At 40.9% G+C, this 12,597-nt stretch overlaps 1 protein-coding gene across 7 annotated transcripts in view; it reads right to left on the bottom strand.

Moving 5' to 3' along the window:
* Positions 1 to 12,597, bottom strand: part of abcc1 (ATP binding cassette subfamily C member 1 (ABCC1 blood group)) — a 76,899-nt gene that overhangs the window by 25,378 nt on the left and 38,924 nt on the right. For all 7 annotated transcript variants that reach the window (XM_030409562.1, XM_030409559.1, XM_030409560.1 and 4 more), the window contains 2 exons: positions 12,377 to 12,584; positions 46 to 356 (listed from right to left, as the gene is read on the bottom strand). In XM_030409562.1, the coding sequence (XP_030265422.1) occupies positions 46 to 356; positions 12,377 to 12,584 (519 nt within the window). The remainder of the gene's footprint in view (positions 1 to 45; positions 357 to 12,376; positions 12,585 to 12,597) is intronic.

Genomic DNA, 12,597 nt, shown 5'->3' on the forward strand with positions numbered 1-12,597 from the left:
CCTCCAAAGGAAAGAAAAAAAGTATTTTCTCAAATTCCTACTAACCTGCACAAAAAAGTAGAGCAAACCGAGAAAAGGGATGATGATAGCTACCAGTGGTGTGGCGATCAGGATGACAACACAAGCACCCAAAACATTGAACATAGAACCCATGAACATCTTAATAATGCTCGGAATCACTGAGTCAATGGTGTCTATCTCCTTGGCAAAGCGGTTGACCAGGTTGCCACTGGGGGTTCGTTCAAAGAAGGACATTGGTGAGCGCAGGACGTCGTAGAGCATGGACTGGTGGAGACTGCGGGATGCCAGAATGCCCCCGATGGACATAGCGATGGAGTAACCAAAGATTGCCACACCTGAAAGAAAGTAGAGGATATAAAGAGTTAGATAATTTGTATGAGGTATGAAGTTTAACACATGCTCACGTTTTTAACCACTCAATTGTCATGCATTTAATGACTTCCATTAGCAATATGAGTAAAATATATTTTTAAGCCCTCTCATCATGTTTCCCATTCCAACTTTGTAATTTTATCAGAAACTCTACAATTGGACTGGGGTGCAAGACTTTATCCCATTCTTTATGCTTCATCAAAAAGATCATTAACTGAACCTGAGAAGCTCAAATTCCCCTCTTAGCTGTTTAAAGGTTTAAGGTTTCCATCCTGAAAGAGTTGGTGTAGATTAGCGAGTCCATGTTCTCACCATCGTCCTTGATAAATAGCAGCTCATGGACTTGAATAAAGTGTTTGGATCCACTTTACGAAATTGAGGAGACATTGGAATCGATTCAAGTACTGCCAGGATACTTATTTGTGAGAAATGTTAATAACCCTTCTCGCTAGAAATGCTGTTGATATACTTAGGTCTGTATTCAGCAGTGATATGTGCCTATATGGTTGGCATTTGGTGGAGTCCTTGACTTTCATATGTATTACTGGGCTGTGGTTCCAGATTGTAACGCTTGGTGACAAGTAGGGATGTCCCGATCAGGTTTTTTTGTACCCCATCCTGATCCGAGTCCTTTAATATTTAGTATCTGCCAATACAGAGTCCCGATCCGATACTTAGCCTTAACTTATATTTTCCTGGATAATACAGCTGCATTAAGAAAAAAAGTACCTGCATCCAAGCTGTTCCTTCATAGTTTTTTTTATTTTGTTGAAACAAAGTATATACTTTCATATTGCTCTTTTATATTCTGCATATGCTTTTGCCACATTGGCCGACCACTTTCCATGTATTATCAGGCGAGTCTGTGATGCTTCGCTACGCTTGGTAACTCCATATCACTCATTGCTTTCTTCATATTCCTTGCACTGTCACGTAAAATGACATCGAACCTGTTGCTTGTCTGTTTCACATGTGTTCAGCATCTCCTCAATTGCCTGTTTTACGTGCTTTGCTGTATGAGACCCATGAAACTAGTGCGCATACTGGCACGTTGCAATTCGAAAGTGGAATCAATGTAATGTAATGCCGATATAACAGGGCATACCAGGGATTCAAAAACTCCATATCATGAAGAAAACCCTGATCCTCTACCAAGGTGATGAGCTGGTTATCCAGAGCGATTAATTCAATTACCTTCTCTGTAATATTTTATCGTATCAAATGAGTAGTATGAAATGCAGCATGTTTGTTACCCCCTCATGAAACGGTCGTATTGCAGATGTTACATGTCGCCACTGGATTGCTTTTGCTTTCTACTTTAAGTTATTTCCACACTGCAGACATTATATTCACAGGTTTGCCAGAGTAACATGTAGGAACACAAGCCTTTGTCTCTGCATCTTAAGGTGGTCTCATTTCGGCCATGATTACCTTTAACCCAAATCGACTCCTTTTTCCAGCATATGGGACTGAATGCCCCCATATCCTGGCCTGGCAAATTCCTCTCCTCTCCACAGAGTGGGAAGATGTTGTTTACCTTGCTATAAACAGATCACCAGAGATCTACTTTAGTAATTTACAACGACTAAGCACATCTAGTCTGTTCCTCTTCCTCCAAAGAAGTTGAACCCCTGTTCCTCAGGTCAAACAAGGTCAAGCCCGATAGAGTAGACTGGTTTCTAACATAGATGTGGTGATTTAAGATGTTTTACTAATCTACGTGTTTCTTCCTCTGGAACATTCTCCAGTGGGGGAAGGCTTAATGGGAAACCTAATCTGTGTGTTCCTCTCCTCACATGTCCAACTGTTATTTACGACCGTTGTTGTTCCTGGGTCTGACATACCATTCCCCCTTGCAGTCTTCTGTTCTCACCCAAATTCAAATACGTCCTAAATAACTGATAAACTACAATTCCAACTTCTTAATTTAGCAGATTGCAAAAATAGCGTAAGAAGATCATTCAACAGATCTTTCTTATGTTCTTGTGAAGCCAAATGAAGTTTATTACTCAATAAGTTTGAGGTCAACAGAAACCCCCTCCCCTTTGTCGATGGAGGAGAGATTTGGAGATCATCATTCCTTGTGTAATACTTGTGTTATTCACCGGTTAAATGTCTGATATGTTTTGTTAAAGATAGAACTACAAGGAATATGTATAAGTCCTTGTTCTACTGTGTATTATATACTATATTGTTATATGTTGTATACTTTGGTGCTTCATGTCTTAATCAGGTTATAATTCTCTTGAATGACAAATGATCATTATCATGTTGCATCTTTTCACGAAGGCAAAAATTCGACTTTTAAGATGGTGAAGTTTTGGGAAGGTTAACACATGATTTCAAAACATTAAATCCAATAGTATAGTTAGATTAACTTTTTGGGAGCCTCAACTCAGATCACAGGAGGTGTGACACTGTCAGCCGGCCTCCCCGTTCTGTCTGCTGCAGCCGGTCATAAAACAGACACTCTCCCCTTCTCCCCTCACTCTTCTTCTCCGGGCACTCTTCTCTCCCTGTTCTCTTCTCCCCCTTCTTCTTCTCCTTCTTCTCTTCTCTTCTTTGTTTTCATTTTTATTTTATTTTTAAAGTAATCTTTACTTTTATTTTTGCAACAAGCTCTAAGACAAGCAAATTGAATCCCTACTTTAAGTATTTACTTTTATTCAAGTTTTAATAGAACAATTTCTTTTCTTTTTGATTTTATACTGTTAAAGTATCACCGCCTGATTCAAAAGAAGTTGAATTAGTTTCAGAATCAGAACTTGAGTACCACTATTTGAAACCACCAAGAAAAGTCTTTTTCAAGACTGTGATCATCTGATGAAGAACGTTGCAAGCCATGCAAGGAGTCTCCAACCAAAAAGAGACTTTGTGTGCTCCCAGCCGAGACCGACTCTGCCCCCAGCGCTCCCAAGGCGGAAACCCCGCTGGGCCTTCGGACCAAGAGTTCCTCAACAGAGTACCGACCTTCCCTCTGGCTACTGGACCGACGCGCCGTGCCGTAGTCCAACCCAGAACTCTCAAGAACACCAAACTTCAGTGCCTCCTGACTCCCAGACAAAACCGGCTGAACGTCTTCATGCAGCTGGATCCACACACGTGAGAATGAGTGGTGTCTAAAGTTCTGACTTCTGTCAAAGTTCTGACTTCTGTCTAAGTTCTAACTTCTATCTCATGAACTTAAGAGAATTAAGATTAGGGTCTCATAGTATTAAGAATTACTCCTGTAATATTTAATATATATAACCTGACCCTTTACCTTTACCATCTACCGACGGTCACACGACTTTATTACTTTCCTAATTGCAGTCTTTACATTTTCTGTTATCTGTTGTTCGTCTAAAAGTGTCATGTCTTTTATTTTACCCAAATTATTTAGTCAATAAACATATGATCGTTTGTCTTTGTCTGGAACTTAATTTTAATGTGGAGAACCGATGGATACGTGCAAAGAATTCACTACTTCAGAATATTGAGACTGAATAAATTGATTTTGAATGGACTCTAACTGTCCAAGCTAACTGGTACAGTTAGGTGTTTGGAATAATGTCCTCCGGATTATTCCAATAACTAAACACGGAGGTGGTGCCCCCTTTAAAGGAGTCATCACCTGGTTTTTCACATATCCAGTCCCTCTTGGATCGCTTTGGATCAATTCTTAAAACTTATTAGAAAAAATAAAAATAAAAAAATCCAACATAGAGCTTGTTTTGACACTTTTTCATACCGCGACTTTCTCACGCGAGATTATGCGCGAGGTTTTGACCGGTCCAGATGTGCATTGTATTAATACGTAATGAGGCGCGCGTTGATTGGCCGCAGGAAGGACAGCGCCGGAATGAGGGGCGAGCCTGCATGCACACACGGACTCCAAAACATAAACAGCCCCCTGTCATGGCGCACACACTAAATGACGAACCTTATGGAATTCAGGCATTTATGTACGAGCCGGAGTCGGAAACCGAAAGGGAGAGTGAAGAGGCAGAGACGGTGGAAGATACACGTTTACAGCAGGATGTCTCTGAATGGTAAAATCTTTTTTTTTTCCTTCTTACTTTTCACACTCGTGTTTTACATGTAAGATCTGAGTTTTAATGCTGGTGGTCACAATGTATGGCGTGAAAATGACAGAGAAATAAGCAGATTCCGTGTGCTCACTATGGCAGAGGACGGCTGTGAGCCGATGCATATGCAAGTAGCCTCCTGTGGTAACGTCACCACAGGAGCAGAGTCAAAATCTCGTGCTTTAGGAACGCGCACTACTGTGCGCTATTCCTGTTCGGAAAAACAGCCAAAGCGAAAAAAATAAGCCACTTTCAAACTCCAGCTTTTCAGGCATGTTTCAACAGAGGTCCAACACCAATATGCATGATTTAACGAGAGAAATTGCTATTTCCGGGTGATGACTCCTTTAAGGAGTGTAATATTAATTGCCAGTGATTAATAATCATATATATATCAAAGTAGTGTGTGAGCAGTGTCTCCTATATTATATATTTATGGTGCTGCCCATGTCAGGCCCACATACTTTCCTACAAACATTACATGCGCATCTGCGTTCTGCCACAAATTATGCTCTGATGTGAAAAAATAAAAAATCGGCCCTGGGTCCACGATCAAAATTGCCGATCCCTGATCGGTGGAAAAATGCCCATAACAGCCCTGATCCCGCAGATCGGATCAGGACATCCCTAGTGATAAGCTTTTCATAGAAAATGTTATACTGTCCCTTTAAACATTTCGTCAAATTAATTCAAATTTGCTATAAACTATAAGTTGTATCCTTATGTGTTAAATCGCGCTGTATTCCACAGATAAAGACATCTTTGGGTACCCCTGCCCACTTCGTTAAATCAGGACAGACAACTCCTCTAACCAGTTGTGTCTGGTAAACAGACAGAAAGCGGGATCCTCCTGGTGTGGTACCGACATCAGCAATGGTGGAACAGGGAAAGCTACCAATTCTAGTGCTCCTGCTGACAGCTTATACTAACAGACAGGCCAAGAAATAAAAATCACTATAAAAAAGAAAGGGGAAAAGAGAGATACCTCCAGGGAAAAACAGAGGGGTATTGCTCACTGCATATGGACAAGAAATGTGACAAAACGGGTTACAATGCTCACAGCTACTTTGGTGTGATCGGCTGATTCAAGGTACATCTGCTTTCCCTCCTTTTTATAAAATCTTATCTAATCTTTCAGTTTGGGGATGATGTTGACTGATCTGAAGTCTGGCAGTTGAGTCTTGTTGCGAGTCAATGATGCTCAAAGTGTTTGTTTAATTGAAGTGGTGTCAACATTCACTTGATCCATGACTCCCAAGTTTCCAGATCATAAGTGAGCCAAACCAACAATATACAGTGGGGCAAAAAAGTATTTAGTCAGCCACTTAAAAAGATGAGAGAGGCCTGTAATTTTCATCATAGGTACACTTCAACTATGAGAGACAGAATGGGGGGAAAGAATCAAGGAAATCACATTGTAGGATTTTTAATGAATTAATTGGTAAATTCCTCGGTATAATAAGTATTACAAACAAGCAAGATTTCTGGCTCTCACAGACCTGTAACTTCTTTAAGAGGCTCCTCTGTCCTCCACTCGTTACCTGTATTAATGGCACCTGTTTGAACTCGTTATCAGTATAAAAGACACCTGTCCACAACCTCAAACAGTCACACTCCAAACTCCTCTATGGCCAAGACCAAAGAGCTGTCAAAGGACACCAGAAACAAAATTGTAGACCTGCACCAGGCTGAGAAGACTGAATCTGCAATAGGTAAGCAGCTTGGTGTGAAGAAATCAACTGTGGGAGCAATTATTAGAAAATGGAAGACATACAAGACCACTAATAATCTCCCTCGATCTGGGGCTCCACACAAAATCTCACCCCGTGGGGTCAAAATGATCACAAGAACGGTGAGCAAATATCCCAGAACCACACGGGGGGACCTAGTGAATGACCTGCAGAGAGCTGGGACCAAAGTAACAAAGGCTACCATCAGTAACACACTACGCCACCAGGGACTCAAATCCTGCAGTGCCAGATGTGTCCCCCTGCTTAAGCCAGTACATGTCCAGGCCCGTCTGAAGTTTGCTAGAGAGCATTTGGATGATCCAGAAGAGGATCTGGAGAATGTCATATGGTCAGATGAAACCAAAATAGAACTTTTTGGTAAAAATGCAACTTGTCGTGTTTGGAGGAGAAAGAATGCTGAGTTGCATCCAAAGAACACCATACCTAGCTACTGTGAAGTATGGAGGTGGAAACATCATGCTTTGGGGCTGTTTTTCTGCAAAGGGACCAGGACAACTGATCCGTGTAAAGGAAAGAATGAATGGGGCCATGTATCGTATCATGGTATCATGTACCTCCTTCCATCAGCAAGGGCATTGAAGATGAAACGTGGCTGGGTCTTTCAGCATGACAATGACCCCAAACACACTGCCTGGGCAACGAAGGAGTGACTTCGTAAGAAGGATTTCAAGGTCCTGGAGTGGCCTAGCCAGTCTCCAGATCTCAACCCCATAGAAAAACTTTGATGGGAGTTGAAAGTCCGTGTTGCCCAGCGACAGCCCCAAAACATCACTGCTCTAGAGGAGATCTGCATGGAGGAATGGGCCAAAATACCAGCAACAGTGTGTGAAAACCTTGTGAAGACTTACAGAAAACGTTTGACCTCTGTCATTGCCAACAAAGGGTATGTAACAAAGTATTGAGATGAACTTTTGTTATTGACCAAATACTTATATGTGATTTTCAAGAGATTTATTTATTTATTTTTTCTCATTTTGTCTCTCATAGTTGAGGTATACCTATGATGAAAATTACAGGCCTCTCATCTTTTTAAGTGGGAGAACTTGCACAATTGGTGGCTGACTAAATACTTTTTTGCCCCACTGTATGTCAAAACAGCTAAATGAGCAAATGTGGTTTTTTTTTGTAATACTGGTGAGCTGACCCTCAGGATGCTTCAGTTCCTTATTTCAGGGCAGGTACAACAAAGCTTTAGAGAGGAGGGATGTCCACTCTCTATAACTCTGGTGGTGTCAGCTCATTTGATGCAACAGGAAGTCGCCTTAAAAGTGTATAAGCACAACACTGCAGTTTGTTAAAGGGATAGTTCGGGTTTTTTGAAGTGGGGTCATATAAAGTACATATCTATAGTCAATCTGTTTCCTACCATAATCACCGATCAGCGCAGCCTCAGTTTGGAGAAGTAGAGAGCTGCTCCAGCCCAGAGGCTCAGCTTTGTACTGCAGTGAACGGGGTTCAGCAAAAAAGCGAAATGCCCCGAAATTGCCCAGTTACGCTAATGCGTAGGGATACGGAGGTTCTGCGGTTGAGAAAATGTAGTGCCAAAAGAAAGTGCGGTCTGACAGTGATGTAAAGCGGTGTGAATTTTACCGATACAACATACACTTGAACTGGTGTAAAATGTTTTACGTGAGCCTTGTTTTAGGCGGTTAATTTTGCTTTTTTGCTGAACCCGGTTCACTGCAGTACAAAGCTGAGCGTCTGGGCTGGAACGGCTCTCTACTTCTCCAAACTGAGGCTGCGCTGATCGGTGATTACGGTAGGAACGGATCGACTATAGATATGTACTTTATATGACCCCACTTCAAAAAACCCGAACTATCCCTTTAAGCTATATACATGAAAAGATAAATACCAACTTAAAATATAGCCAAAAGCGGCAATCCGCGGGTTCTAACCCCTTTTGCCCCAAACCGGCCACCCTGAACCTCATCCCCTGCAGTCGATGACATCGGCCACCGTGTTCCTCAAAGCTCTGTGCAACACATAGCCATGATAAGCCCCAGATTTCTCCAAATTGGGTTTTCAGCTACATGCTAATGGCATTTATAGTGCCCCCTATAGGTTGAGCTCAACATGCTTTGGTAGGCAGATTCCCAGTCCTGTTGTGAACTTACCCAACAAGTTTTGTGATGATAGGGCAAAGGGAGTGGGAGTTATGGCCAATCATTTCTAAGTCCCGCCCATTGCAAAAATACATTGGTCCGTGGCAGCCATGTTTTTTGACCAATCTGGCTCATATATAATAGAAATTTGTCTTTTCGTCTCCCAAAGCCGTATACCAAATTTGGTGTCGATAGAGTCAATCTTACAAAAGTTCTATTCATTTGACTATTTTTCACATTATGCTAATTGGCAAAAACTCTAGGTAGGCGGAGCTTTATGCTCCAATTGGCTTTTTTGTAGAGCACATTCAGCTGAACTTGTCTGTCAAATTTCAAGTCAATCAGACTTGCGGTGTGAGGGGCGTGGCCTTCCCAAAAACGCATTTTCAAGCCTTAGTTACAGTGCCACCATCTGGCTGACTGGGCTCATATTTTAATAAAAGTTGATGCACATCATTTCCAATCATTGGGCCAAGTTTCAAGTTTCTGGCCCATTCCAGCTCACGGGAATTTGAGCTCAAGCGACAGACAACAAATAATAACTAGAAAAATGTGTATTTCCTGCGAAAATACAGTGTGAATGCTGACAGCTGAAGCGATTTCAGAAATCTGCTGAACGACCTACCGAAAATGCATGAAACTATAAGAATGTTGAAAAAAAGGTGAAAAGTTATAGGCTGAAAGAGCTTAAATAGGTGAAAAAAGGAGGAAAGGGGTGAAAAGCTGTTGGGTAAGAGGGCAGGAAGAGGTTAAAATGGTGAAAACATTTGAAAAGCTGTAGAGTAAGAGGGCTGGCAGAGGTTAAAAAGGCGAAAAAATATGAAAAGCTGCAGAGTAAGAGGGCTGGAAGAGGTTAAAACAGTGATAAAATATGAAAAGCTGCAGAGTAAGAGGGCTGGAAGAGGTTAAAACAGTGATAAAATATGAAAAGCTGTAGAGTAAGGGCTGAAACAGGTTAAAAAGGTGAATAAAGGATGAAAAGCTGTAGAGTAAGAGGGCTGGAAGAGGTTAAAAAGGTGAAAACATATGAAAAGCTGTAGAGTAAGAGGGCTGGAAGAGGTTAAAAAGGTGAACAAATATGAACAGTTGTAGAGTTAGAGAGCTGGAACAGGTTAAAATGTTGAAAAAAGGCTAAAAGGTGAAAAGTTAAAGGCTGAAAGAGCTTCAAAAGGTGAGAAAGGCATGAAAAGCTGTACAGCAAGAGGGCTGAAAGAGGTTAAAATGGTGAAAAAAGGATGAGAAGATGTAGAGTAAGAGAGCCGAAAAAAGCTTAAGAAGGTGTAAAAGGATGAAGTAAGAGGGCCGAAAAAATAATAAAAAAGGTGAAGAAGGATGAAAAGCTGTAGAGTAAGAGGGCTGGAAGAGGTTAAAATTGTGAAAAAAGGATAAAAAGGATGACAAGCAGTAGAGTATGAGGGCTGGAAGAGGTTAAAAAGGTGAAAAAATATGAACAGTTGTAGAGTAAGAGGGCTGGAAGAGGTTAAAGAGTTGAAAAAAGGATGAAAATGTAAAAAAGTCAAAGGGTGAAAGAGCTCAAATAGTTGAAAAAAGGATGAAAAGCTAAAAAGATGTAGAGTAAGAGTGCTGGAAGAGGTTAAAATGGCTGTACATATGTTGAAGGAGGAGCAAACATGAAGCAAGCCAACAAGATTTCCTACATTTTGTATGTATACATTGTCTTTGTGAAGTAAAAGATATGGGATCCAAATCCAGCTGAAGAGAATTCTTTCTCCAGATTTTCCAGCTGCTCTACACTGTACGCACGCACACTGGCTCCAGCAATACACAGGCATTCTTCAGATACACCCGCTGGAGAAATACAGACAGACATCCCCATAAGAACGAATGGTGAAACCCCTCCCAAACTCCTGCAATTTCTGAAAGAACCGTGATGGTAATCGCCAAAGTATGTACATGTTGAGTGACAGGAGACAGTGCTGAACGCACCCGTCTTGTTTTTATTTCTGTCGAGTGAGAAATGAGGGCACATTAGTGAGAGACAAATCAGGTACCGTCTGCTCTCGGCCAGAAATTGAGCCTCAAAATTAACATTGCGCCTTATGGGAGGGGGCGATGAATTCTCGTTGCTCTCGGGCTTCTAAATCCAAAACCGTAAATCCCACATCTGAAATGAGGCGACCAGCTGACACCCAACAAGTTTTCCTACATTTCTATGCATATATTGTCTATGTCAAGTAAAAGGTGTGGGATCAAAATCAAGCTGAAGACAATTTTGGCTCCCATTCTTCGAACCGCTCCCCACTCTGGCGATGATGTCACCCCACTCTAGCCGACGCAATACACACCCATTATAAAATCAGAAGAGGAGCTAAAAGTTCCTAAAACTAAAACAACCATATTTTCAAAACCGTACTAAAGTCTTAAAAACTGAATACATCGGGAATAGTTCAAGGTCTTGAGACTGTTTTAAAGTTTGAATGGTGTCTCTCGCTCAACGTATGAGGAACAAGTAGAGGTTGAAAGTCGATGAGTTTTGAAGAGGATTTGAAGCTTTTCCCATTTGATTCAATGTTAAATTTTTCGGGGAAAAAGCTGAATGTCTGCAAAAGTTGAAAAGTTGAACAGCATAAGGTTGAAAGAGCATAAAAAGCTGAACATTTTAAAAGTTGAATGGTTTCAATAGCTGAACGTATGCTGAAGTTATAGCAGAATGAAATTTGAAAAAATCCCCGTAAGGATGAATGGGCAAAATTTTGCAGAAAAAGCTGAATATTTCCAAAAGTATAAAAGATAGAAAAGCCAAAAGTAATAGCCATCATGTCCTAAACAAGCTGAACATTTTGATATTTGAATGGTTTCAATCGTTCAAGATTTGTAGGAGGAGATAGGTGCCAAAAAACGTACGGAAGAAGAATAAAATATAAATTCCAGAACAACAATAGTGTGAATGCTGAGTCAGCATTCACACTAATAAACCGGCACAATCTTACCCCCTTCGGGGTTAGAACCCTAATTACATCCAGCCAACTTTGGATATATAAGGAACTGCTTGACAACACCTGTAGCAAAGCTCTACATGAATGCTATGATCATCCCTCACTTAACATATTGTATGACAAGCTGGACCCAGTTGAATAGCACAATATTAAGGCCTATCTTATCACTTCACAAACAAGCGCTTAAAGTTTTGTACAGAAAACCCAAGCTATACCACCACTGTAACATTCTGGACAAATATAACTTGCTCAGCTAGGAAAATATTTTAAAACACACTGACGCATGCCTAATTTTTAAGATTATCAATGGCATAGCACCCCCACAACTCTGCACTTTTATACAGCAGAAAAAATGCAACAGCAGAAGCACAAGGTCTGCCTTAAGAGGGGACTGTGTAGTCCCTCTTAGGTCCAGCTCCTTTGGTCAATTACATTTCTCTGTAAGAGTATCTAAATTATGGAACCAATTTCCAGTGGAGATTAGAAATCGCACCTCCCACCATACATTCACCTCCTGTCTTAAAGACTGGCTTTTAAGCAATCAAAAATGTGAACATCTTTGATATATTTAATCTGAATGCATGTTTGTCTGTTGCTATGTATTATTGTAGCTGTCCTGTAACCCATGGGGGTTTGTATGAATCGATGTATGGTTATATGTTTTAATGTTTTAATAGAGCCAGTCTTTTGGTATCATGTTATACTGTTATTATCTGTTGCTGTGAGTATTCTTTAATATGTTTTTATTTTTTAGCCATCCTGTGCCTAGCTTAACATCTTGCCAAAGGACTACAGTTGAACATTTGCCTGCTGGCTAACACTGGCACATTTACAGAAATGTTGATTAATGTGCACTGTCCTTTAAATAAATAGATAAAAAAACAAATTAAAAAAAAAACAATTTTGCAACTTTTCTTTCGTTACTCGTGTTGTAATGACTGTGACTATAACGAATGACACAGAAACCATAAAAACTGGTGCATCTGACCTTTCTTTTCACAATCTCTCATTCTGTTAGGCTTCTAGGGTCAATGTATAGTTTTATTTTTGCTTAATTTCTATTACTGTGTATATGCTTCTCCCTCCATTTCACCCCTCCTCACCCTGGGACAGACCCAGAGCACCATACACCCCGAGTCTCATCTGTCTGTAAGGCTGAGTTCCATTAACCACCGGGTCATCGGTCCACAGGCTCAGCCAGTAGTTGGAGTACAAGGAGACCAAGTGATGTGTGAGGAACAGCAGCAGGCTAATGCATGACAGGAGCACTCCTATGGCTTTCAGATAGGCCCAGAACACAGACAACTTGACCTGGGGAGGGAGA

Source organism: Sparus aurata, chromosome 24 (genome assembly GCF_900880675.1).
Source record: "Sparus aurata chromosome 24, fSpaAur1.1, whole genome shotgun sequence".
In the NCBI taxonomy this organism is placed as follows: domain Eukaryota; kingdom Metazoa; phylum Chordata; class Actinopteri; order Spariformes; family Sparidae; genus Sparus; species Sparus aurata.